The sequence below is a fragment of the Channa argus genome, chromosome 15 (assembly GCF_033026475.1).
Source record: "Channa argus isolate prfri chromosome 15, Channa argus male v1.0, whole genome shotgun sequence".
In the NCBI taxonomy this organism is placed as follows: domain Eukaryota; kingdom Metazoa; phylum Chordata; class Actinopteri; order Anabantiformes; family Channidae; genus Channa; species Channa argus.
The window spans coordinates 22,212,013-22,235,288 of record NC_090211.1 but is presented as its reverse complement, the minus strand read 5'-3'; the positions used below and the strand labels follow the sequence as shown (position 1 = coordinate 22,235,288).

At 42.7% G+C, this 23,276-nt stretch overlaps 2 protein-coding genes across 9 annotated transcripts; one reads left to right on the top strand and one right to left on the bottom strand.

The window, feature by feature from the left end:
* The first annotated feature begins 962 nt into the window (after positions 1-962).
* engl (endoglin, like) lies at positions 963-12,452 on the top strand. Of its 7 annotated transcripts, none has more exons than XR_010910885.1 (17): positions 963-1,811; positions 3,259-3,370; positions 3,547-3,716; positions 3,806-3,943; positions 4,348-4,522; positions 4,608-4,779; positions 4,857-5,001; positions 5,859-6,051; positions 6,203-6,342; positions 7,010-7,165; positions 8,512-8,595; positions 8,968-9,210; positions 9,400-9,903; positions 10,299-10,443; positions 10,515-10,616; positions 10,719-11,009; positions 11,249-12,452. XR_010910885.1 is itself a non-coding variant. In XM_067478155.1 (17 exons), exons 1-16 carry the CDS (start codon positions 1,734-1,736, stop codon positions 11,005-11,007), a joined length of 2,673 nt encoding a protein of 890 aa, XP_067334256.1. In that variant the 5' UTR covers positions 967-1,733; the 3' UTR covers positions 11,008-11,009; positions 12,037-12,452. The 7 variants fall into 7 exon arrangements, 5 of the variants coding, with proteins under 5 accessions (XP_067334252.1, XP_067334257.1, XP_067334256.1 ...); XR_010910886.1 differs by having other exon boundaries at positions 964-1,811; positions 12,037-12,452; XM_067478155.1 differs by having other exon boundaries at positions 967-1,811; positions 10,892-11,009; positions 12,037-12,452.
* Positions 12,453-13,020: 568 nt separating this feature from the next.
* On the bottom strand, positions 13,021-16,767 carry LOC137100356 (zinc finger protein Gfi-1b-like). Of its 2 annotated transcripts, none has more exons than XM_067478158.1 (6): positions 16,422-16,767; positions 15,525-15,828; positions 14,966-15,129; positions 13,943-14,083; positions 13,677-13,842; positions 13,021-13,595 (listed from the first exon to the last, which is right to left on the bottom strand). In XM_067478158.1, exons 1-6 carry the CDS (start codon positions 16,491-16,493, stop codon positions 13,399-13,401), a joined length of 1,044 nt encoding a protein of 347 aa, XP_067334259.1. In that variant the 5' UTR covers positions 16,494-16,767; the 3' UTR covers positions 13,021-13,398. The 2 variants fall into 2 exon arrangements, with proteins under 2 accessions (XP_067334259.1, XP_067334258.1); XM_067478157.1 differs by having other exon boundaries at positions 15,525-15,818; positions 16,422-16,766.
* Between the last annotated feature and the right edge of the window lie 6,509 nt (positions 16,768-23,276).

Below are 23,276 nucleotides of genomic sequence, written 5' to 3'. Positions count from 1 at the left end.
ACACGTGCTCTGTGAACAGGACTGGAACAGAACCAGCAAACCGAGCTGTTCTTTAGCTAAATGTCTGTATTTCCACATACAATTTGAACATATTTGTACTTAATTTGAGTATCAACATTTTCTCCTTTTGTGAAGATTCACTGAGAGTGTTCACTCTCTAACACCTTTATTCTTCTGGTTTAGGACTTGAACCAGCGACCTCCTGGTCACCTGTCCCCTGCTCTAACATTGGCTTCCCATCGATGCTTCATACTTCGACCCCACTACATTACAGATGTGAATATTGTACTTTTACAGATTCCTGGAGAAAACCACTTTAAAAAAAACAGATTTCTGACAAATTATTGTGTAAACTCAACTTTTATTTTACTGTATTTGAAATGTAAACTTGTAACTAAAGCTGTCAGATACATATAGTTGAGTAGAACTTACTGTACTTGACTCATTTGTAGTGGAGGAAATGTAACAAGTACTCAAGTCAAGTACTCTGAAAAGTATTTGGGCTCAGAGCTGTGATTACTGCCACTGGGGTCTTGAGTTAAGGGTCTGAATCATTTTTGCAAACGACCAAAGTGTGTAAAATGTTTCAAAACGTCCTTTGTTACTTTGTTAGTGAGAGATTTCCTGTTTGATTGATGGACACAACTTGCGTGACGTTTAACAAAAGTTTGAATAAATGTGCTGAACTTTCCTTCCACACAGTTTGTTCCAACAGTTGGTGAGAATTTCATGTTTCCAGCTCAGAAACCATGTCTGTGTAGTGGGGTGAACTCTTACACACCACTGACACACAGCCCTGATTCATCAGGACATTAGCTTTTTTTTTTATTATTTTTCTTTCTGTGGTGAAGCAGCTGTATTCACTCTCTGATCCTGTTCCGTGGGTAAAACTGATCCAGTTTTCAAAGTCGTGCTCTGCCGCCTTAGAAAGCTTCAGTCCAGCCATGATGGGACTCGTCTCCTCGTGTGTGTGTGTGTGTGTGTGTGTGTGTGTGTGTGTGTGTGTGTGTGTGTGTGAGAGTGTGAGAGAGTCTCTTTGTACAGAGACTCTGATCCTGCACTAAGGAAGCTGCTCTGAGTTCAGAAACACAACCTGACGCTTGGACTTGGTTCTGGTGTTTCACAGCCACATTTCTCACAGGTGAACAACGGTTGCAGGTGGATTGACGGGAACAAGCCTCTGAAGAGTTGATCAAGTCATTTGAATGGGAGCCGGCGAAATCTCAGGAAGCATCAATCTTGTCTGAACTTATTCACTTTCTAAATCCTTGAACTTTCTCTTTCCAGGTTTATACAAGAATATCACAGATTTCCAAGTACACTCAGACTGTGTGTGTGACCCCCCCCCCAGACATTTCACCTGCCAGTCAAACCCCTGAGGTCCACCCTCCTCCTGCTCTTCCCTCCTCTTTTTCTTCCAGCCCTCCTTCTACGTTTGGAGACATTTTCACAGCCTTTTCTTCCTCTGCTTGCCGTCTCTCTCTCCACACGGTCACACCATCCCACAGCCCCTCCCATTGCCCCCTTAATTGTCTCTTTACATAGCCCCACCACCACACACATGCACACACACTCTCTCTCTCTTACTTCAGTGCCACTTGGTGTGTAGGTGCATTTCCCCTGACAAATATCTGCCCATAGCTGGATGAAGTTGCCTGAATCGTGGTTTGCTTGGTTCATCATGTGGAGGCTGTGTGTGACTGCGTGGTTTAGGAAATGAGGAGGCGGGGTGGATGAGGGGCTTAGGGGCAGTGGGGGGGTTAACTTGTGGATCCAGTCTGCACAGTGACGCCCGAAGCAACAGCTGGACGGTGAGTTCCATTTTTTCTTCTCCTGTTTATTTAACCGTCACATTAGCTCGTCATTTTCAGAATAATGTTTACATATTGTTATTAGATTGTAATTAGTGATTCATTCAGAAATGATATAAACAGTTGTGGTGTTAATCTGCAAAGTAACTGCAGTAGTGGAATAATAAGTACAGATTTTACTTCTGAAATTGAGTTTAGTATTAGTACATTTCTCATGCAAAGAATCTAAGTACATCAAATTTATAGTAGCAGTTCAATTATTGAGTAAATGTACTGTTTTATACTGTGCCTAATTACATACGGAGTTATAGCCATATTTTTACAATAAAGTACAAATATTTCAATAATTCAAGGACACATTTATATTGACTGTATGTAATAACTAAGAATATACTCTGATAATATAAATTAGAAAAACTTCTATATGTACATAAATGCTTTTATTCATAATAAAGCAAATTTCTCTGATGAACATTTGCACAAATACATTTTATATTTAAAAAAATAATAATAATAATAATTTTGGGAGGGGGGTTGTCCACATATGTAATTGGTCTGCACTTATATAGTGTTTTTCTACCTGTTGCCACTCAAAGCGCTTTACACTGCTTCTTATTCACACACACACACACACACACACACACCGATGGGGAAGCTGCTATGCAGCTGGGCAACAATCACCGATCACAGTGTCTTGCCCAAGGACACTTCGGCATGTGACCAGAGGAGCCGGGGATTGAACCACCAACTGTGAGATGAGTGGACAGCCGCTCTACCCCCCTGCACCACAGTCACCCCTGTAAATAATGTAAAGAAACAGTTTATAACACATATTTATATCTGCTTATAGATGAGATTTTTGTACTTCAGTGTTGCTTCATGGTGTGTCAGGTCTGTTTTTTTACATGGGACTTTAACCAGCTCAAGCTCGTCCATTATTTTAATTCATGAAGGAAAACATGAAATTCTCCTTGAGGAAACTGGAGCTGCAGCACATTCACCATTATTAGAGAATAACCACATAAATCTGCCACTTACTAAAACCCAAAAACCAAACCGAACTAACCCTTTAGTCACTGCCATCTTTCAATAATCAGCCTCCAGAAATCGAGATGGAACAGAAACCTTCAGATTTAAAGTGTAAACACACGCTCACAAGAATGAAGGAGCTCGTCCATTTAGTGTTTTAGGAGCAAATTGGTGTAATGTGCTAAAATCTTCAGGATTAAGTTTAAAGTCTAGCTGCTAGATCCTAGCTGCTTCTGGACCTTTTGAGACTTCAAGTCCAACTCAGTGAAGATCTGGTCTGTCAGCAGCAGCTGTGGACAAAAACAATTAAAGAGCAGCTATGTTCTAAAGGTGGGAGGGGGACGTCTTGGTGATGGCCAAAAGACAGAGCAGTCCCAGTGTAGACTGAGTGTGTACTGACCATGATCCTGTTTACTAGGATTCTGCAGAAAAGACCATCCCCCCGATTCAGCCCAGGTGTTTCATGATGCCTTCAGTAACAGGGACTGGATGGACTGTTATCTGTCTCCTGCTTTGGAAGCCAGTGGCAGGTAAGAACATTGAGACTTTGCACTTCGTTTAAGGCCCATAATAGTTTGTAGTTTCAGTGGACTTGTCTCACGAATGTAGTTGAACACAGTTCCCTTTGACATGAGACCAGGAGGAGCCAGAAGACCAAGTATCCCAGCACCCTGCTCATGTTTATTACATTGTTGTTCCTCCTCAGCTCAAAGTGGAGACCTGCGTTGCTCCGTGGTTGGTCCAGGGGGGGCGCTGCACCCTGTTCAAGGTCTGCTGGAGAGGTTTGAGGCTGGGCCGGGCTGTGCAGCCAGAGGACACGGGAAGAAGGAAACTCACATTATCTCAGTGGGAAAAGTGACCAACCCTGAAAACAAGGTAACAAAGATGTCTCCAAGTTTTTCCATTCCAGGACCCCCCCTCAACTTTGCAGCATCAGCTGATTGCCTCTCCTCCCCCCTCTGCAGGTGACAGTGCTGCTGAAGCCTTTGTCTCTGACCCCATCACCTATCAGACCCCTCCACCTGCTGCTCAGCTCCAAGCGTCCGGTCACGTGGTGGCTGGAGGCTGAGAGGCTGCCCCCCAGCCTCCCTGTGCTGGTGCAGGTCAGTCAGTGTGCACGTTCAAGACTGGGAGTAGTGGACGCAAGTCCATCACGTTGTAGTTTATGTCTGTGTAGAATCAAATTCTAATCAGTCATGCATGAGTTAAACTGGAGGTAAAACTGTGCTGCTCAGTGATCCCACGATGGTGGAACCAGCATCCAAACTCTGCATCTCAACCCAATGCTCTACCCCTGAACCCCGCCCCCCCCACATAACATGCAAAGAGATCTCCAAACACTTAACAGACACAATTCACTGAAACTAAATGCAGAAGCCTTGTCTCACTGTCCGTCCATGTGTGAGTGACGTCTTACTGTCTCTGCACATCAGAATTACATGTTGTGCTTTTTATGTTGCATTTACCCCTGTAGCCCCTCAAACTTTAACTTCTCCCCCTCGGACAGGTGTCTTCAAACTCCAGTGTCCAGTCCCACAGTCTGCGCTTCCGTGTCCAGATGCTGCGTCTTCTCCCTTTTCGTCCCCGTGCGCTGCTCCGCTGGGCTCTGAAACACCACGGAAACATTTCCTCTCTGACACACGCGACGTACGGAAATCGAGTTTACATCGGCCTGGGAGAAGGTGAGACAGCTGACAAATGTGCAGAGGTTTATTGACGGGTTGCAGTCCTCAGACGTCTTGTTAAACGAACGTCTGTGCGTCCCAGATCCCACCCTGCCTGCTGTGTGCCAGCTGCAGCCACTGTTCCTCTCTCACAACTACATGACCTCTGACCTCCAGCCACAGGAAGTGCAGGGCTGCGTTCACGCTGCAGCCGGGGCCATCAGCCCCGAAGTCCACGTCATCAAGCTGCATTCAGCAGGATCGGGGCTCTGTGGGTGAGGACACACGGTTGCCGAACGTCGGGACCTGCTGCGGACACACAAAGTGACGTTTGTCTCTCCGTCTCCTGCAGCTCTCTGCAGGTGGAGGTGGTCGTCTCTCTTGTGCCTCCAGTGGACCACTCAAAGCCACAGAGGGTCGTACTGATTCTCAGCAGCTCGATGCCGGTCAACTGGGCCATCAGCGCTCGTGGCGTCCAGGGGGACGTTTCCGTTCATGTAAGAGCCTCATGTGTCTGACATTGGTGCCTAATATTACATCTAGTGGACAGTTATTTTTGGGAAGGATGAGGTTGCAGTCATTTTGTTCTTGCCAACAGTGAACTGACTTACTTGTGAGTGTGTGTGTGTGTGTGTGTGTGTGTGTGTATAAGCCAGGCAGCAATTACCAGCACTGGAGAGTGAAGCCGGTGCAGATGCGGTGTGATGCCGCTGATGGCCACTACCTGCCGGTTCCTGTTGACTCCCATTCAAAAATAACGTCTCTCTCCAAATCCTCGTTCATTTGTTTGGATCAGCTTCCTGATCCGGCGCCAAAGAGTGAACTGCTGGTCATTTGCAAAGTTATTGCTTCGTAATAATTTAGGGCTCAGAGAATCTGCTTATTTCCCTTTGGAGTCGGACTTTCAACGCTGAAGTTATTTGTCATTTGAAACGTGTCTAATAATAAAGTAGTTTCACAACCTTGAGGTGCTGATGGAAGCTTGATCCTTCGGTTTGCGTTTCCTCGCTCGCTGACCGGAGGTGAAGCTGTTGCCACAAGTTCCTGGTTTGCTTTGCTCTGTGCGTCAGGAGTTAAACTTGCACTTTGTTGCTTATTTGTTTGGACTTTTTTCACATGTTTTAGTAGAAAGATGCTCCATTATTTGATCTAAAGCTGTTCTTACAGTGGCACTTGAAAGTTTAGGAACCCTTTAGAAATGTCTTCTGTGAATTTAAATCTAATGCAAATCCTAAACTTATGTTAAGTAAAATCTCCAGCTGATGAAATGGGGGACGGCTCATTTGTGTCCTCCGTCCATGTACAGAGCTCACACTTTGTAAAGCTGTTATGTGTCTTCTGTCCTCATCTGTAGTCCTCCAACAGTGTGTCCCCACCCTTCCCTCCTGAGCCTGACCTGACCGTGTCCAGTACCCTTGTCCCTGACCTGTCCATCATCGCTGACCTTCTGGTGTGGACCAGGGAGAGCGGCTACACCAAGGTGTCCTCATACACCGAGGCTGACCTGGCCAATCGCTTCGTGATCCAGCTGGCCGGGCATGGGACAGGTCAGGACCCCTGTGTGTCTCTTGTTTCCAACACTGTGTGAGTGAGCTGAAGATTTCTGCTCTTTGTTTTAAGTTCGTGACTTCATTTGTTCCCCCGTCCTTTTCAAAATGGCAGTGGTGTTAACCGGTACATGAGTATTTAAACTCTCAGGTGCGGCTGCACTGATGAGGCCTCTCTGGGCTGAGGAGCGCAGGCTGAGGCAGTGGCTGACAGATGGAGGCCAGGACAGTTTTGGGGTGCGCTGTGAGGACGGACTCTTCAGCGTGACCGTGGACCAACACCTCCTGCAGGTCTTTGGACAGTACTACATATGAAATACATATACTGCACTTCAGTACTAGATGCGGTGATGCACTGTATGCAAACAACTCAGTGTGAGAAATAACTCCCGGCCTGACACACAGTCTGGTGTCTGGTCTGAACTACTACTGTTCTGATAAGTAGCCTGCTACTTTTTCACTTCTTGTAGTTTCTAGCCCGATAGTGCACAGTGTGTGTGGTTGTGTTGAGTCATTGTGCTGCTTTTGTGTCTGCGTTCGGTTGCTTTGTGGTTGTTTTGTCTCTTCGTACATGTTTAAAGTCTTTGTGCTTGTTTTTATCTCTTTGTGGATGTTTTGAGTCTCTTTCATTGTTCATGGTTTTTTTGCATCATCTTCTGGTTGTTGTGTCTCTGGGCTTGTTTTTGATGGCGTTATGCTGTTTAGCAGATCCTCTGGAGTCATCTTACGTGTCTTTGTAGTCACGATGTGCCTATTTATGGTCATAGTGCATCGCTTTGTAGGACATTTGTCTTTGTTTAGTTGTTTCGGTCTCATTTTTCATGTCTTTGTCAACTTTGTGCATGCATCTGTATTTATGTTGTGTCTTGTAGCCATTAAACCGACTTTCTAATGAATGCAGCTTAACATTCACTTGTCCACCATGGTTTCTTTGGCTAACATCAGCTTTTTGCTCTAGGGCTCGTCTGACCAAGTGGCTGCCGTGACTCTGCGAGACCCGGCGTGCCAGGCCCAGTCTAATGGGAGCCATTTCCTGTTGGTGTTCCCAGTCATTTCCTGTGGGACTGACGGTCTGCTCCTGGGACAGTCCAGAGGGGTGCAGTACAAAAACATGGTGAGATAAGATGTCTGGACACAAAAGGCCGTCTTTATCTTACTCCCTACGGATGCACGGATTAGCTTCCTTTATATCATTCTAATGCTTTAAGTTGGTATAATTATAAAGCTTATTAACACAAAGTATGAAGTGAAGGTTTGAGAAAAACAAATGGATAAAAACAAAATGAGTGAAGTATCGGAATACAAAATAAGATAAGAAGGCTTCAAGACAGTGGTAAAAACATGTGACACGTAACAGTCACTTGGCCTTGAGGTAATCGGAAGTCGCCACGGGAAGATTCGTGATCCAGGTGGTTATGCCCAGAACAGTGCTGCAGAGGAGCAAATTAAGTGAGACGCAATCGGTTCGGTAGATCGGAAATCAGTAGAAAAAGAGTGAAACGAAACAATGGAAACTAACAGACTAAGTTAAGAGCATCTAAGGCGGGAGAGGTGGGGTCCACCCTGGACAAGTCTCCAGTCTGTCTCAGTGCCAACACAGAGAGACATACACAGACAGACAACCATTCACACCTACGGACAATTTAGAGTTGCCAGTGAACTTAAGATGCATGTTTTTGGACTGTAGGAGGACTGTTACTGTCACCACTCTACCGCTGTGCTGCCCCATAACTATCCACATCAGGGGTTATAGTTGTCCTAAAGGTGATGTTCTGTGCTTACAGTTTATTTCCCTTTTGTATTTGAAGTCCATATTAAATTGTAGTTATTGTAGGCCGGTGCAGAGATGTGAACACTGGTGTGATGTGTCGTGAAAGAAATTGGACCTGCTGCTGCAGATTGGATCATCTGGGCTGCATTTTGGAGCTGAGCGAGAACTATGTCTTTAACATGACTAAATGAAGTTACATCAAGCCAAACAGTATAGAATAAATCCAGAATTTCAAGGGAGAGAGGATGAAAAGGTTAATTTGATCTTAAAAGAACAAAGCAGAACTTCACAGCTTTCTCCAATTAAACTTCAAACCTAATGTTAATGGGATAAATAACCACAGACTGTGGAGGTTATTATACAATAAAATGTGATCTGCTTCATTATCCTTTAGCTGGGTAAAGGTCATGGACATGACAGTTAGTGTGACACGATTTATTGCTATGTAGCAGGGTGTCATCGGCGTAAAAGTAAATGTTTTTACTAATTGTGCATTTTATCAATAAGAGGATGCATGTAAACTGCAAACAAACCTGGATCTAAAACTGAGCTGTGTGACACACCACAAGTGAGATAGGCCATGAAAAACATTCAGTTTTTTTCTAACGTCCCTCTCACTATTACAGTGCAATAAATATTCCTACACAGTACGTCCTTCTGTTTTACTCTTTCTCATCATGTCTGAACAGGTGTTACTGTGGAGAGACGAGCCTCAGACCATCCCGGCACTTAATGAGACAGAGAAAAAGTCCAAACGTCCTCTCAGCATACATGTGAGTTTTCAGTGTGTGTGTGTGTGTGTGTGTGTCTACATCTGCCTTTAAACATAAAACACAGTGTTCAGATCCTCAATCTACACTAAATTACCAATAATAATAGTTTTCAGAAATTGTTAAAATCAGAAAACTAGGGAATTTGTCTGTCACTCCAAATTGTGGTAGCTTTAATTTTCACAGAAGGATCTAGAACTTGAATGGAGTCTTCTGTTGCAAACAAAATAGTAGTGTAGTGTAGAAAGACACAAACATTTTAGAAGTTTCCACTTTTCGCTCTGTATGTCAGGACAAAAACTGAGCCATGAGCCAATTTTCTTTCTCTTTTGATCCAATACTCTTCACTCATGATCCTCACTTTCCTTCTCTCAGCTTAGCTGTGTGGCTGCAGTCTCCAGCTCTGCTAATGATACCGATGAGACCAACTCTCCACAGACCGGACTGACGCCCTGGGTATCCAGAAGTCCGGAGGCTAATCCAGAACTGAGCCACCTCCCAACACCAAGACACAGATCTGGGCCTGTTCTACTGCTGAAGCTTTTTGTCACTAAGAGCTATGAGCAGAGGCCGATCGGCCCGTGTGTCATCGCTGCAGACCAACGTATCTACGTTGAGGTGTGTGTGTGTGTGTGTGTGTGTGTGTTCACTGCCAACACTAAGGGCTGCAAGGTCTGCTGTTAGTTTGCATTTCAACATCTTTAAGGCACCAAAATTCCATGCAGAGAGACTCATTGTGCATCTTTAAATTCTCTTGATCCTCTTCACATTTCCGTCGTTGCTGTTTTTATTTCCGTTCTCCTGCAGATTTCCGCCCAAGGGCCACTCACAGAAGTAGTGGAGCTGAAGTCATGTGTGGTCTCCCCCCTGTCAGACCCCAAAAAATCTCCTTTCTGGTTCGTCATTAAAGAGGGCTGTTCCTCAGATCCCGCTCTGAGCCTCTCTGGAGCAAGGACAGAGGAGGAAGAGGAGGAAGAGGAGGAAGGAGTTGAAGGCAAGGGCACAGTGGGAGAGACAGGGGACACGGACGAGGGACGAAGCTATCACAGAGATGGCAGAGCTGAAAGAAGGCAAGAAGAACCGAGAGGGATGACAGAGAGTGACACTAACATGGGAGAAGAGAGGGAGATGCCGCTCTTAAGATTTAGTTTCGTCCTTCGGTCCGTTTTTAAGGACTCTATGCAGTTCGTTCACTGCAGCCTTCGCCTGTGTGACTCAACAAGGGACGAATCCACGAGGGAAACCGTGAAGAATGACTGTCTGGGCAGATTACGTATTCCTGCACTTGTGTCAAAGTCACCTGGTCATAAGGTACAGAAACAAATAACACACTAGTGCTACGTATCATTGCACTTACAAGCACCACATCCAATGCAGTAGCTTGTCACGAGTTAAAGTAAACGTCACCTGGAAGCAAACAAACTGCGACATCACCTCAATGGTGGTGTCAGCTGGTGAGCAGCTTGTTTGTGTGTTGCTTTCCCACATACTCTGGATAAAGTCTGGAGAATTTCAGGATTCCACTGCGTGTGTGGAAGGGGCTTTCATGAACCCCAGAGAAGTGTAGAAGTGTCATTTAACTTTGCCTAAAACAGAAAAATCCCACTTTAACGACCGAGCTCCTGTTTTAAGGTCATATACTGTATGTAGTGATGGAAAATATGTGCAGCAGTGTGAAAACCTTAACACCCGTGTTCCCGTCTCAGTGTGACATCAGAAACCTGTCCAGGCCCGTGGTCGTCACCCAGTCCATGAGTTCTCTGGCACCCAAAGCGCCGAGGCCCCCTGTTGGTCAGAGAACCAAGAGACTGAGTTTGGCCCCGGTGGCCAGTCCAGACCCAGAGGACATCAGTGAGTACGCTTGGTTTAAATATTTCTGTTTTAACGTGAGACTGATTAACACTCCTGTCTGAACTGTCCAGGTTCTGTGGTGCAGACGGGACCTGTGATAGGAATTGTGTTCCTGGCCTTTATGATGGGCGTCGGTCTGATGGGGGCCGTGTGGTGCATCTATAATTCTACAGGTAACGAGATGAGCTTCCTCTTGTCACCTCACGTTTTCTGCTGTTGATCACTGATTAATGTAACACAGACTTTTGATGCATTGCTGTGAACTCTGGTCTCAGGTGTGTGTTTAAACCTGAACAAGCAGACGTTAAGCAGCTCTTTGAACCTGAGTGAACCAGTGTTTAATCTGGGAGGCACAGGGTGGAAAGACCCCAGCGGCCATCACTTCATGTTAAACAGGAAACTGAAGAGGACTCTACTCTGTGGCTTTTTATTTGTGTGTTTGTTGAAGGGGGGCGTCCAGCATCACCTGGAGGGGACGAAGGGGGTTTAACGGACCGGGATCGCGGAGACCCCCGCATCTGGATACCACCTTCAGTGTCTGATCAGTCGTGCAGCTCAGTGTAGAGGTGAGGCCTGAGGGAGCAGGAGGTCATTCAAGGGGAAAAACGTCACTCAGTTATCTAAGTCATTTAATGAATAAAAGAAATGAAATGACTGGTGACGATGTTTCACATTACGTAGTCAGAAGTGTGTTTTTTAAAGAGCTTTTCGCTGAAATAAACTGAACAATTCCTGCAAAAACGTTATTCATGAAGCACATGTGGAAAACATCTGGAACTAACTTCTTCATTCATTTTATCAACAGCATCGAGTTCTATGGTGTTTCAGCACTTAGAGAAAACGCTTTTCTTACTACAATACTGCTGCTTCTGGACACTGAGTACATTGTACTGCATGTGCTTGAGTGAGGACTTTGACCTGCTGTTTCTACTTGTAGTGTAGTACTTTTGTTAGGCAGGTACTTGCACGTTACTTTGAGTTCTGAGGTTGTGTAATTGTGTGGTTTTTAGCAGCACAGTTTCTTCTTCTGTGCAGCTTCAGTTTTTTCCAGCATGAATAAATTCTGCTCCGTGCAGTTTTCATGACTGAGTTATTCTGAGGAGTAAAATACCCACAACAGCACACGATGCATGTAAAGCAATTAGCAGCATAACTTTAGGTGTATTACAGTACAGTACATTATCTTAAAGTCTTTTAGTTAATGTTGAGTCTACAACAAACTTCTTTTTAACTGTTTTGACTGCACGTGCAAATGCAACGCACGCCCTTTATTAAAAGAGCAGAACTTTTGTGATTGTTAAAAAGCTGCTTTTTAAAAGAGACTGTGATCAAAGGGGTTAAACAACTGTAAGTTGTCGTTTTTTCTTTGTTGTTTTTTTAATTTGGGTCAATTATTTTTGGCCTTGTGCATATAAAAGAGTGAAAGTGTACCGGTTACCCCAGCTGGGTGTCAAAGCTGTGGATTTAAAATAAACTGTGGTGGTTAGAAGCAGCGACAGTTCCAGAGGGTGCATCAGTATTAGGGGAGCACCTGCAGATTTCTGCTCTGATACAGTCGCTCTGAACAGTTTGACTCTTTTATCTCTTTCTCAGGATTTCCTGCAAATCAGAGAAAGGAGAACTGGGACAGAGGTTCTAACAGCTTGTGTGTGAGGGAGCACAGCTGCCTGTGTGTGTGTGTGTGTGTGTGTGTGTGTGTGAGCAGTTTCTTCCCTGCCGCGCAGCAGAAATGCGACAGGACTGAAACCGTATGAATAGTAGCACTTACTCATCGTCTGATTCGGAGTGAATCAGTCTGTGTTTGATGCTGTGAACCAAACGAACTCCAGTCATTTCGCAACTGGCAGCGAGCGACTTATCACACAAAGACACATTTATCTGGATTCAGACAGAAAGGGAACATTTTCACTGTTTGTGTTGTAACTGTGAAACAGCTGGATTTTCACATCCGCAGCAGTTTTTGTGTGTTTTATGTGGCAAATGCATTCTAATAAAAACTGACCTACAAATCTCTGTGGACGTTTTTCTTGAATTTGTTGTGGACAAGTCAGACACCCACAGTTCTGTTAAACCAGTGGTTTTCAAAGTGGGTAGAGCAGCCCCCCAGGGGGGCCTCCAGATGATGTCAGGGGGTTTTCAGAAAAACAGAGAAGATGAGGGAAACTGCTAAAAACTATCATTATGTATCATTGATATAAAAATAGTTTATACTAGGATGTAACGTATAAGCCAGTCCATCGTTCATCACATGGGTTTTGAAGAGGTCAGGCCGTAAAAAAATGACTCACATGTGTTTAAAGTGGTAATTGTTGAGTTTGCTGTCCACCTAAGGATGTTAACTTCTTTTAGCTCCTCAGCAGCTAAACGGCTGTTTGTGTGATCAGATGATGCAGACAGATGGGAAACTCTCTGAGGACCAGTCTGATGAGAGCAGCCACAGGGATTAGGTTCTTCTGACCATGTCAGCAGCCTGTCAGCTTGATTAGCTGAAAACGTCTGATTAGTGCAGCATTAAATGTACAAACATGTTCTTTTTTTGGTTTTCAACTTTTATTTTGGATTCCAACAAACCTGTGTGTTACATGCAGCAGCTGAAGTGCATCCTCTTAATGGACCTTAGTTTTCTATGTCGGGGACTCGGCTTATTCCAGTAATGAGGTAATCACACACATTTACACACTTTCCCAAATTTCTGAGAAAACTGCTTCCTGAAAATAACATGTGACTGGATGATTTTACTGAGAACACTGCTGCCCGGTACATACTGGGTAAATCATCCAATTACCAAGGGGGAACATCACTTAGTCAAAATCACACACAGGCAGATAAAATCATGATGTTCAGCACAGCAGCTCAGTTTTATTTGAACTTCAAGCACACAGTCATTACTTAATGCATTTTCACAGTTCTGAAGGTCTGACGACAGTGTTCCCGTCGCCTCATCACTCGTCGGGCTCAGCTTTGAGAGAACATGTTTCCATAGCCACACTGCGTCTCTTGGTGGCGCTGCAGGTCAACTCTGCGCTGGAAGCTGTGCTGACAGCGGGAGCAGCTGAACGGACGGTAGCTGCCGTGCTTTCGACTGTGGGTGATGAGGTTGGAGCTTTGGCTGAATCCTTTCCCGCACACCTTGCACACGTGCGGCTTCTCACCTGAGGGAGGAGCAGAGTGAGCGCACAGGTCCAGAGGCAGGAGAGCGTTTAAAAGCGTGGGCGACTCGGGCGGTGGCTCACCTGTGTGTATGAAGGTGTGTTTCTTCATGTCGGATTTCTGGTGGAAGCGTTTGCCGCAGTACTGGCAGGGGTAGGGCCGGGTGTCTGAGTGGATGAGGAGGTGTGTGGAGAGGGTGGACGAGCGCTTGAACACTTTCCCACACACCTTGCAGCTGAAGCTACGCTCCTGGACACACAGCAGCACAAGCACACATTCAGTCAGTCAGGACTAAATACTGACGATGATACAAGCACTGATGATGCAAACTTTGGTACTGATGCTGCACCTTAGCTCTGCCACTGCTGCCTACTCCTCTGGGGCCAAAGGGCATGTTGGGCATGTCTGTGGGTGATGTCAGTGGGACGGACAGGGCTTTGTGGACGTAGGTCTGCAGACTGTTCCCTGATATGAGGACACCTGGAACAAACTGTGTGACACAGGGAAATGGTGATTGGCAGCTGAATCACAAGTGTACACGTTGTTTTAAGGATGCTGAGTTTGACAAAGGTCAGACAGTGAAGTTAAGACGTGAAGCAGCCTGGTCCCACTGCAGGAGCATCGTGTGAGGGACTGAAAACAGACCCCGATATTTAACCACCCTCCTCCTAACGCCAACAAATCACCAAGTTCCTCTTTAGCCCTGATCACAATTACTACAGACATATTTAACTGTAATCAGTTTAGCTGTTGTGCGATAGATCACGTGCACGAGGAGCATTTGTGTCATGATCCACCTTGGAGTTTATGCATGTTGGTCACTTTAACAATGCAATGCAAAAATCATAACTAGCCAGGTGTGAACTGTGCTTTAGAGCCAAATAATGTTCTGCTTTACACATCAGCTTCACCAGCTCATATGTAACAAGAAATGGAAAAGATACGTTTGAGGCCTTTCAGAAATAGTGAAACACATTTTGCCAACAATAGAGCACTAACATGTTTAATAGACTGTGCTCGTGCTGGTAATACATTTAATATATTAATGAATGAATTAATTGACTAAATAACGTATAATACTGGAAAATAAAAAAATAAAACTTAATGTTTTTAACATCATTTGCAAAAATGTCTAATGTCTGATTATTATTAAATCACGATAACATGATACAATTCACTTACTACAGAGATTAAGAGACGTGATTTTTCAGATTAGATTTTTACTTCTTTTAAAAACACATGTTTAATATCTTCCTATGAAAATATCCAAATTTAAGCAGCACTCAGCTTTTATTTTACACACCAAATCTTTGCTGCATCACCGATTCTCTGTGTTCATTCGAACAGTGACAAACATCCCAGGGTCTCTCACCTTTTCACAGAGCGGACATTCGCTGACTGGGGACTTGGGGTCAGTGTGGGACGTGTGGTTCAGTAACATGAGGACCAGTTTCTCCAGTTCCCGCTCTCTCTCAGATGCCTGGTGTCTGTGTGACAACCAAGGTGAAACCGCTGAGCTGTCCACAGGGGCTTTGGCTGCAATGTGAAGCGATGGTGATGATGGCAGTAACTTTATCATTTATAGGGATCATTTCTAGATTTTTTATTTATTTTTTGCTCTTTAGCACAATCAAATAATACAAAACATGTTTCACAAATGTCTCTCACGTCATCAAAAACCCGGCAGCGGAAGACATAAGTAAAAATTTGAATAAGCAAAAGTACAAACAGCCCTGTAGAAATAATCAGTGTTAAATTTAGCACTTACTGCTTTAAATGGTTCATTTAGCCGAAGAAAAATGAGAGTTTTCAACCCATGTAGGAAAATTTAGCCTTCACAAGCCAAGTTTACATTTTTCCTTCTGTAATTTATCGGAGTGTCAGTACAAAGCTGCAGTAGATGAAAATGTGCACAAAAACGTGTTGGGTACCTGAAGACCAGGGATCATCAATGGGGGCACCATTAAAGCGGATCCCATCCCACGGAGACCAGGCATTAGTCCGCAGGTCATTTACCCTGAATGTGGGGGACAAAGGCTGCACGACATCTTCAGGACCCCACCTGTCCTGCGCCATTCCATTCTGCACAGGCTGCTCCAGTTCTGTTTGGGACGCTCGTCTGAAGGAGACCTTGGACGAGCCCAGGACATGAGTCCTTTTGCTCTTGACGAGGAACGAGCGCGGCATAGCAGAGCGGTGACTGGTGAGCTTCCAGCAGAATAAACCTGCAGGAGGCTGAAAAGTCAGATCTTTCATGTCACTTTTAGAGCCTGGCGTGCTCAGATGTCGCACACCTGTTGTTCAGTTACGATGCCAGAGCTTGAGGTTTCCTTAACAAATTCAGTCTGCCACCTGCACTGAAGTGTCTTTTACTGAGGACAACCCTGATGTGGTGTCTCACCCGACTTCTAAACTGACACTGTGCATTTATTCCTATATTACACACTTCAAACTTGAAATATTCTGTCCACATCAACGAACTGGGCAGCAAAGTGAACTTGTTGTTTTATTTATAACTTTTCAGCAAACTGCCTAAATCTGCTTGGGATTTCATTGATTTTAACGTAAAGAAAACCTGAGAGCAAAACTACAAAATGTGGAGAGAACAATGCTGCACACAAGTAGACACTTTTCCCTAAATTTGTTTTCAACTTTTATGGAGGTTTTGTATGAGTAGTGCTCATATAATATATAATCTCCCAATTGAAATAAGTAATATGCAGAATAATGTGTCACATCTGAAGCTGCACTGAAAAGCTGTGGTGAAAATGGTCTAAATTAAATACGACCCTGGAGGCAGGAGATTCCAGCTCAAACGCTGATCTTACCTTTGTGTGTAGTTGAATGTCTCTTGTGTCCTTGCTGCTGGCAACGTCCTCTTTTCTGTTTCTCACACCCATCAACTGATGACATGACACAATGAGATTGGATTTGATTTTGAAAGGCTGCTGACGATTGTGGGGCTGGAGCCATGGGAGGGTTAAAAAAAAAAAAATCTATCACATTACGTTTGTTAAAATGTACAAATTAAAATCCAAAAAGTGAAAAACAGTGTCGTTGTTTCAGTCCAGCTTAGTGACTCTTATTTTGACAGGTTTATAAAAACTGGACAGCATCTCTGCCTGCTCCCTACTTTTAAGAGCCATGATGAACAAAAGTGTTGTCATACCAAAGTCAAGATGAAACCTTATGTACTGTGGTACCAACATGCATGTGTCACTGCTGGAATCACCAGTGTCTGTTCATGTGGGTGGACTCTGAAATACAGTGAGCATCCTTTGGAAAGTCTGAATATCTCACTGTTCTCATGTGAACATGTGGACCTTTATTCACTGTCTACACTGTGTGTGTGTGTGTGTGTGTGTGTGTTACCCACACAATGCTATTGGAGGGATGTGTTTATTTTTTCACCTCAGACACTTAATTATATCCAACTAACCTTTAATCCTTTATTTCAAATAACGCAGTAGAAGTACACAGATCAACTGCTTCAGAAAAAATATCATTGATATACTGTGAGAAATCAAATGTATGCATGTAAAAGTACTATAAACTAAATGTATGAAAAGTAATAAAATAAAAGTGGAAGGAGCAGTTGTTAATTAATATTAATGTATTTATTAATTTAAGGGAATTTAAGCTGTTAACGAAGGAGCTGGTTTTAAATTCTTTATATGATTCTTTTCTTAATCTAAAAAAATAAATATCATTCTCATCTGTGTCGTAACTGAAAACCTAACCTCTGGTAAATAAAGTGAAAAGTACAATATTTTTTTTCGAACTCTGGTGAAAGAAAAGTATAAAAGTATCAAACTATGAAAACACTCAAGTAATGCAAATACCTCAAAATTGTAATTAGGTACAGAACTTAAGTTAATGTACCTTCCACCACTGACATTATCAGTCAGTTTGCAAGTTAATATAAAAGAGTATTTTTTAAATTTGTAATGTTGTTTCCAAATCGTATGAAGCAATTAAACCATAGCAGCAGAACAAGCTGAGAGGCTGCAACAGTCAGTATTTGCTGCTTCTTCACTTCTTCTGCAAATGATGTAACACTTTAAAGACTTGAACAGGATGGATGGATCCGTAATGATCTATACGTGGAAACTAAATGGCAAAAGAACGGAAAAAAAAAGAAATTTCTTCTGGACAATGTCTTAGGAATCACGTCCAGAAACTGTCCACCTGGGGGGGTGGGGGGGAGGGGGGGGGGGTTATAAAGACCTTCTAACGCCTAACAGACCAGGACTTTAGCCCTCTCACATCCACCTCTGCGTGGACACTGAAGGAGGTCAGGGTTCCAGTGCGTGTCTGCAAACAGATTTATTGAGTCAGTGCGCTGCGAGCGGCTCGCGGCTTCTAGTTCCTCCTTCTTCTTCCTAACAACCCAATGCATCCACCTCTCAGTGTGATTAGCAGAGCGTAGCATCAGCAGCCGCTGACGCCTTCATTCTAACGGAAAACAGCACAGTTCACAAGCATCTTGCTTGCATGGTGTTTTGTCCTGCACTCACAGACTCACAGACTCTCAAATGGCTCAGCCCGTCACCGGTGATAGAAAGTAACTAAGTAGATTCTTGCACAGTTTATGTCCATTTTATGTTACTTGATAAATGCTGAAGTGTTTTGGTGGATGAAGCAGCCGTCAGTGTAAAGTGGTGTAAATAAGTTCCACCTTTAGCTGCTGCTAATGATCAGTGATGTCACTCTGTATGAGTGTAATTCTGCATCGTGGGGATGATTCTTTTGGTTAAGTAGAAAATCTGAGTACTTCTTCCACCACAGTAGACACATTAACATGAGTAATGACTGACTCATTTTGGAGAGTTTAACTTTAGACTCTGACCTCATCTCAGTTTCTCCTCAACAAATCATCTGTATAAATAAACCTCCAACCACACACACACACACACCAAAAACAGGAACAAAACAACCTTTACTTACAGATCACATACTGGCTTTTCTGTGCTATGGAGTCGGACATGGTGCCTATTGTATTTCTTTTAAATTTTATCCCCTTCCTGACACAACCCTCCCCAGTTTTACCAGGCTTGGGACAAAGAGGAAGTTGGGGAGCGGATCACTGACCCTACGGTAGACAGGCCCCTCCACCAACTGGGCCACTGCCAGCTGAGTTTAATCTTAATAAATCTTAATAAATATTTATACATTGATACTTAGTTTGTGCATTTGTACTTTAATAAATGTAAATTCATTAGGCGTTTAGATCTTTATCTCATCAGTGTTGTAATCAACCATTAGTCACATTACAGAAAAAAAAAACAACAGTTCAATAACAACAATAACCACAGCTCTTCACTGCTTTTTTTATCCAAGGTGTCCCACAGGGTTCAGTGCTTGGTCTTCTCTTTGTAAAGGCACTTTACATATGAAGGTCATGATCCTTTGTTTCATCTGGTTTTATAGATAATTATACCTGGGTAATTATAGCTAGGGTGTCATCTGCATAGCAATGCAAATGTATGTGTTTTCAAAGAATGTTGCCTAGGAGACGTGTGCAAAGTGAAAAGTATCAGTCTTAACACAGAGCCTTGAGGAACTGCATCACCAACGTTTGCCTGCATGGAAGTTTCATCGTTAACATGAACAAATCTATTGGATATACAACATGTGCAGTCTCTTTAATCCCAGTTACATGTTCCAGTCTCTGTAGCAAAACGCTGTGGTCAGTGGTGTCGCATGCATAGACGAGTATAGACTTTTATTAAGGGTAAAGCTTCCTTGAGCAGCTTAGTTGGAATAGGGTCTAGCAGACAGGTTGTTGGTTTAGATGAGGTAATAATAGAAGTTAGCTCAGAGAGATCTATGGGTAAAAAGCAGTCTAACAGGGATTGGGGCCTTATCGATGACTCTAGCACTGCTGTACATGAAGATCTATCTGTAATTTTTGGGGGGAGGATCTGGTGAATACTTTCTCTAATAGCTACAATTTTATTCATAAAGAAGGTCATGAAGTCATTCCTGCTCAGACTTAAGGGAATAGTAGGCTGAACAGAACTATGGCTCTTTTCAGCCTGTGCTGAACAGAAACCGGGGCTTGTTATTATTGTCCTCTATTAATGATGAATAATATGCTGTTGTGGTTATGGGGGGCGCAGTGAGGCTGCAGAATCATTAACTAGATAATCAACTTGATCAGGAGTAAAATAAAGGCGGCTGCTCACCATGGTGGTTATGAAGAAATTGTTTCCTTAAATTTGTTCACAGCATTTCCACTGAAGCACCTGCTGTAATGGAACATTTTTCTAACTGCTGCACAGTCCATTATTGTAAATTCCAATGTTATTATGAAATGGTCAGACAGAAGAGAATTATAAGGAAATACTGTTATGACTTGGGGGGGTTGACTCGTTTAGGCTGACGTATTTTTCCTGCTGCAACCAAGTTGCACTAAGACAAAATAAATCCATTTGATGACCAAAAAAACTCAAAACGTCCTTTCTGCTCTTTCTCGCACTTGCATCTCGTGAAATGTGAACTTTTCTGATAGGACTTTGCTTTGATGTTTTCTCCTTGATTTAGATTTTTGCTGCCTTGTACCTCACTTGTAAGTCGCTTTGGATAAAAGCATCTGCTAAATGACTAAATGTAAATGATTTATCAAGTCATTTACCAACAGGGATTAAGACGACAGAGATCTCGTCTGTATGTTACCATCATCAGATGAAGTTAAACTAACTTAGATTATCTGATGTAATGAGATTAGCAGTTTATCAAAGTTATGTTTTAGTAAGATCATCATCAGTCTTTTTACACATTTAAATGACATTAGAGCTAAATGAGGTGTGTTCATCTGCTTTAAACCTGCAGCCCAGGCCCTGTTCTAGTCAAATCAGGTTTTATTGTACAGCTCAATATCACCATTAATATTGATGAATGATATTTGGGTTTTGCATTAAAAAAATATTTTATGTATATCGGTGCAAAAGTCTGGATCCTCTTACTTTGAAATGGCAAAAAAAAAAATGGAAAACAAATATTAGTTTCATCAACATAATGCATATTCAGCTAATACAAATCCCATCACCAGAAAATATTTGTTTATTGCCATAAGTCTATTAAAACTATTTTATTTTCTTGACTTTATCAAGGGGATGCAAATGTTTGCACGGTTAACTTTTTTATACACTCTGTGGCCATTTGCATTACTCCTGATGGTGGAGGAACATTTTTCGTGCAGTGCTTGGACTGGATGGGAAGGCACCCGGGACGCAGACGTCGACATTTAAATTGGGGGGAACCAGGATTTTTTCTTCACACAGTTTACTGGTACTCAGGTTACAGGAAAGCGACGTTCATTGTGTAGGAGCACAAATGGATAAAGTGAGAAATCTCCAGACTTATGACATATAGCTTAATGGCATTATAGGAAAATGCGACTTTAAATATAGATCACGTGGTTTCAACTTCACTCTGCTACGTCGCAGTCAATCAAACAACGTGTGCCCTTGACATTTAACCAGCACTGTGTCCACTACATGCACCTTGATTAAATTAGGTGCGAAAGACAAAATAATGCAAGAAGATAATCGCACCACATGAAGTCTGTGGCTCATTCATTTTGTGTTTCATTTCTAGCTTTCAGGTAGGTTGTTAGTGTTGTGATGTTAAAACTCGAGTAGTGTAAAAATAAAACTGAAAAAGCATCAGATGATGTAAACAGCTTTAACAGTTTATGTCTATTACCATGAAGTAAAGTGTCATCATGTTATCCTACTGATCAGTGGGGAAAAAGGTCCACCGTTCAACTCCAAGCCTAGAATGATAGTAATGCACATTCAGCTAGTCTAAATGTTCCGTCATCATTGTTAAAATACTGAAAGTTATATCATTACAACATTTTGCGTCCCCTTTGATAAATTGATTGCATTCAACTTTAATCATTTGTTTTTTTGCTTTACTCTTTTTGCCATTTTTGGAATAAGGGGATGTAAATATTTCCACCCAACTGTATCTTTCAGGGCAACAGTGGAGTGGAAAAACTCCCTTTAACGGAAGAAACCTCTAGCTCGACCGGGCTCAGGGTGGGCGGCCATCTGCCTCGACTGTTTGGGGCGAGTGGAAAGTAAAGAGAGAAAAGAGCAACAAAAGCAACAACCCAACATTGGGCAGGTTGGTAGGACCAGTAGCTGCATCTTTCCAATTTAGATTCTTCTAATTTAGTTGAAAACCACTTCCTTCCCAGCTTCTGTGTTGCCTGCTTTAAGCCGTGGGGCTTGTCAGTTGTACCATGTAGCAGAATATTTCTGAGATTCCTAGGCCCATATAACATAACGTCTGTATGGTCTTAGAATCAACTTCAAATTTCCATCTACATGCCAACAAAAGTTCAAAAATAAAGTATTAAACTCAAGCTGAATTTGAACCTGAACATCTGGACCAACAACAAAATAGCAACAAAAGATCATTTTCATACTACATATTGTCGTATGAACCAGGTCCCAATAAAACACCTAATAATACAGTACAGGAAAACACTCTGACGAACAACAGAGTAACTCAGGAGCTAATGTTCTGAATTCTTAATGTGTGTAAATGAGAATTACAAAAAAATAAAGACACCCATGTGTATATTGCTGTACAGTGCCTATATTAGGGAAACGCTGTTGATAGACTTTAACTGCACTTAATTATGTAATGGTATATAATAAAGGGCTCAGTGACTTAATGGAACCACTTTAAGGCCAATTATATGAACAAGAAAGAATAACTCATTGAAATAAAATAACTAAATCCATCTATATGCTGATGACTTAGCTTTTTATCTAGCAAATCCAGTTGGTAATCTGATGCAGTTTATTTCTTGTCTTACTGTCAGTGGTAATGTATCTGAAATACTATCTTTGTGATGATAAAGATCAAAGAAGTCCTTTCAGATTTACTCAGAAAAAGTACCAAAGCCTCCATATCAAATAAACTATAGAATCTAGAATCATACAAAAAACGTCATCAGCTAAAGAAAATGACACCAAAGGCATTAAAATTAATATAAATGATTCAGAAATCACTGAGAAGAGACACTGTCTTTATTGAGAATATGTATCGGTTGTCAAGTACTGTGAAATAATGAGGTCTGAATCTGACCTCAGATTGAAATCAAGTCATCAAGGCCACATATGAAGTGAAACCAAAGCATTTCTCAGTGTGGCTGAACTTCTGCAGACAGTCTTGTTTGACTCCTGTTGTGAGGAGCATACATGGAGCTTAGTTCCCCTTGATGTGCGTATAGAATGGCATGTCAGAGCACTGTGGTTGATGTGGTGGGGGGGTTCAACCTTTTCCCAGGGGCTTTTAGCAACAGCAGACGAGAGACGCGCTGGGAGCTGAGACGGGCTGGTGGGTTCAGTGGGTTTGTGCCTCATTTGTTTTGGGGGGTTCAGGGGCTTCTTGTTACCCTGATGGTAGTAGAAAACTGCCTTTCTAGGAACCTGAAACTCTGAGTGGTGGTGGTCGGGAACAGTGAGTGAAGTAAAACAGCCATTTTCCTTTTGCTTTGTTTTAGATGTTGACTTACTTTGACTTTCTAAACCTTATTTTATTATATTTCTTTTACTACATGTAAAGGGCAAAAACATTATTTTCAGCGTTTTGTGTGGTTATGTAAGACCACTTTTGGACCAGGGTTGGACCAGGCCCAGTATTTACTAAGCAATTTCAGA

What these genes read in the sequence shown, in the direction of transcription:
- engl (XM_067478151.1), top strand. Translation starts at nt 1,734, where the DNA reads ATGAGGGGCTTAGGGGCAGTGGGGGGGTTAACTTGTGGATCCAGTCTG. An exon ending in TGACCAACCCTGAAAACAAG is followed by an intron (nt 3,717 to 3,805) that starts GTAACAAAGATG and finishes CCCCCTCTGCAG; the next exon opens with GTGACAGTGCTGCTGAAGCC. An exon ending in GGGTGCAGTACAAAAACATG is followed by an intron (nt 7,166 to 8,511) that starts GTGAGATAAGAT and finishes ATGTCTGAACAG; the next exon opens with GTGTTACTGTGGAGAGACGA.
- LOC137100356 (XM_067478157.1), bottom strand. Translation starts at nt 16,566, where the DNA reads ATGGCTCCAGCCCCACAATCGTCAGCAGCCTTTCAAAATCAAATCCAA. An exon ending in TGATGATCCCTGGTCTTCAG is followed by an intron (nt 15,130 to 15,524) that starts GTACCCAACACG and finishes TTCACATTGCAG; the next exon opens with CCAAAGCCCCTGTGGACAGC. An exon ending in GCAGCAGTGGCAGAGCTAAG is followed by an intron (nt 13,843 to 13,942) that starts GTGCAGCATCAG and finishes CTGTGTGTCCAG; the next exon opens with GAGCGTAGCTTCAGCTGCAA.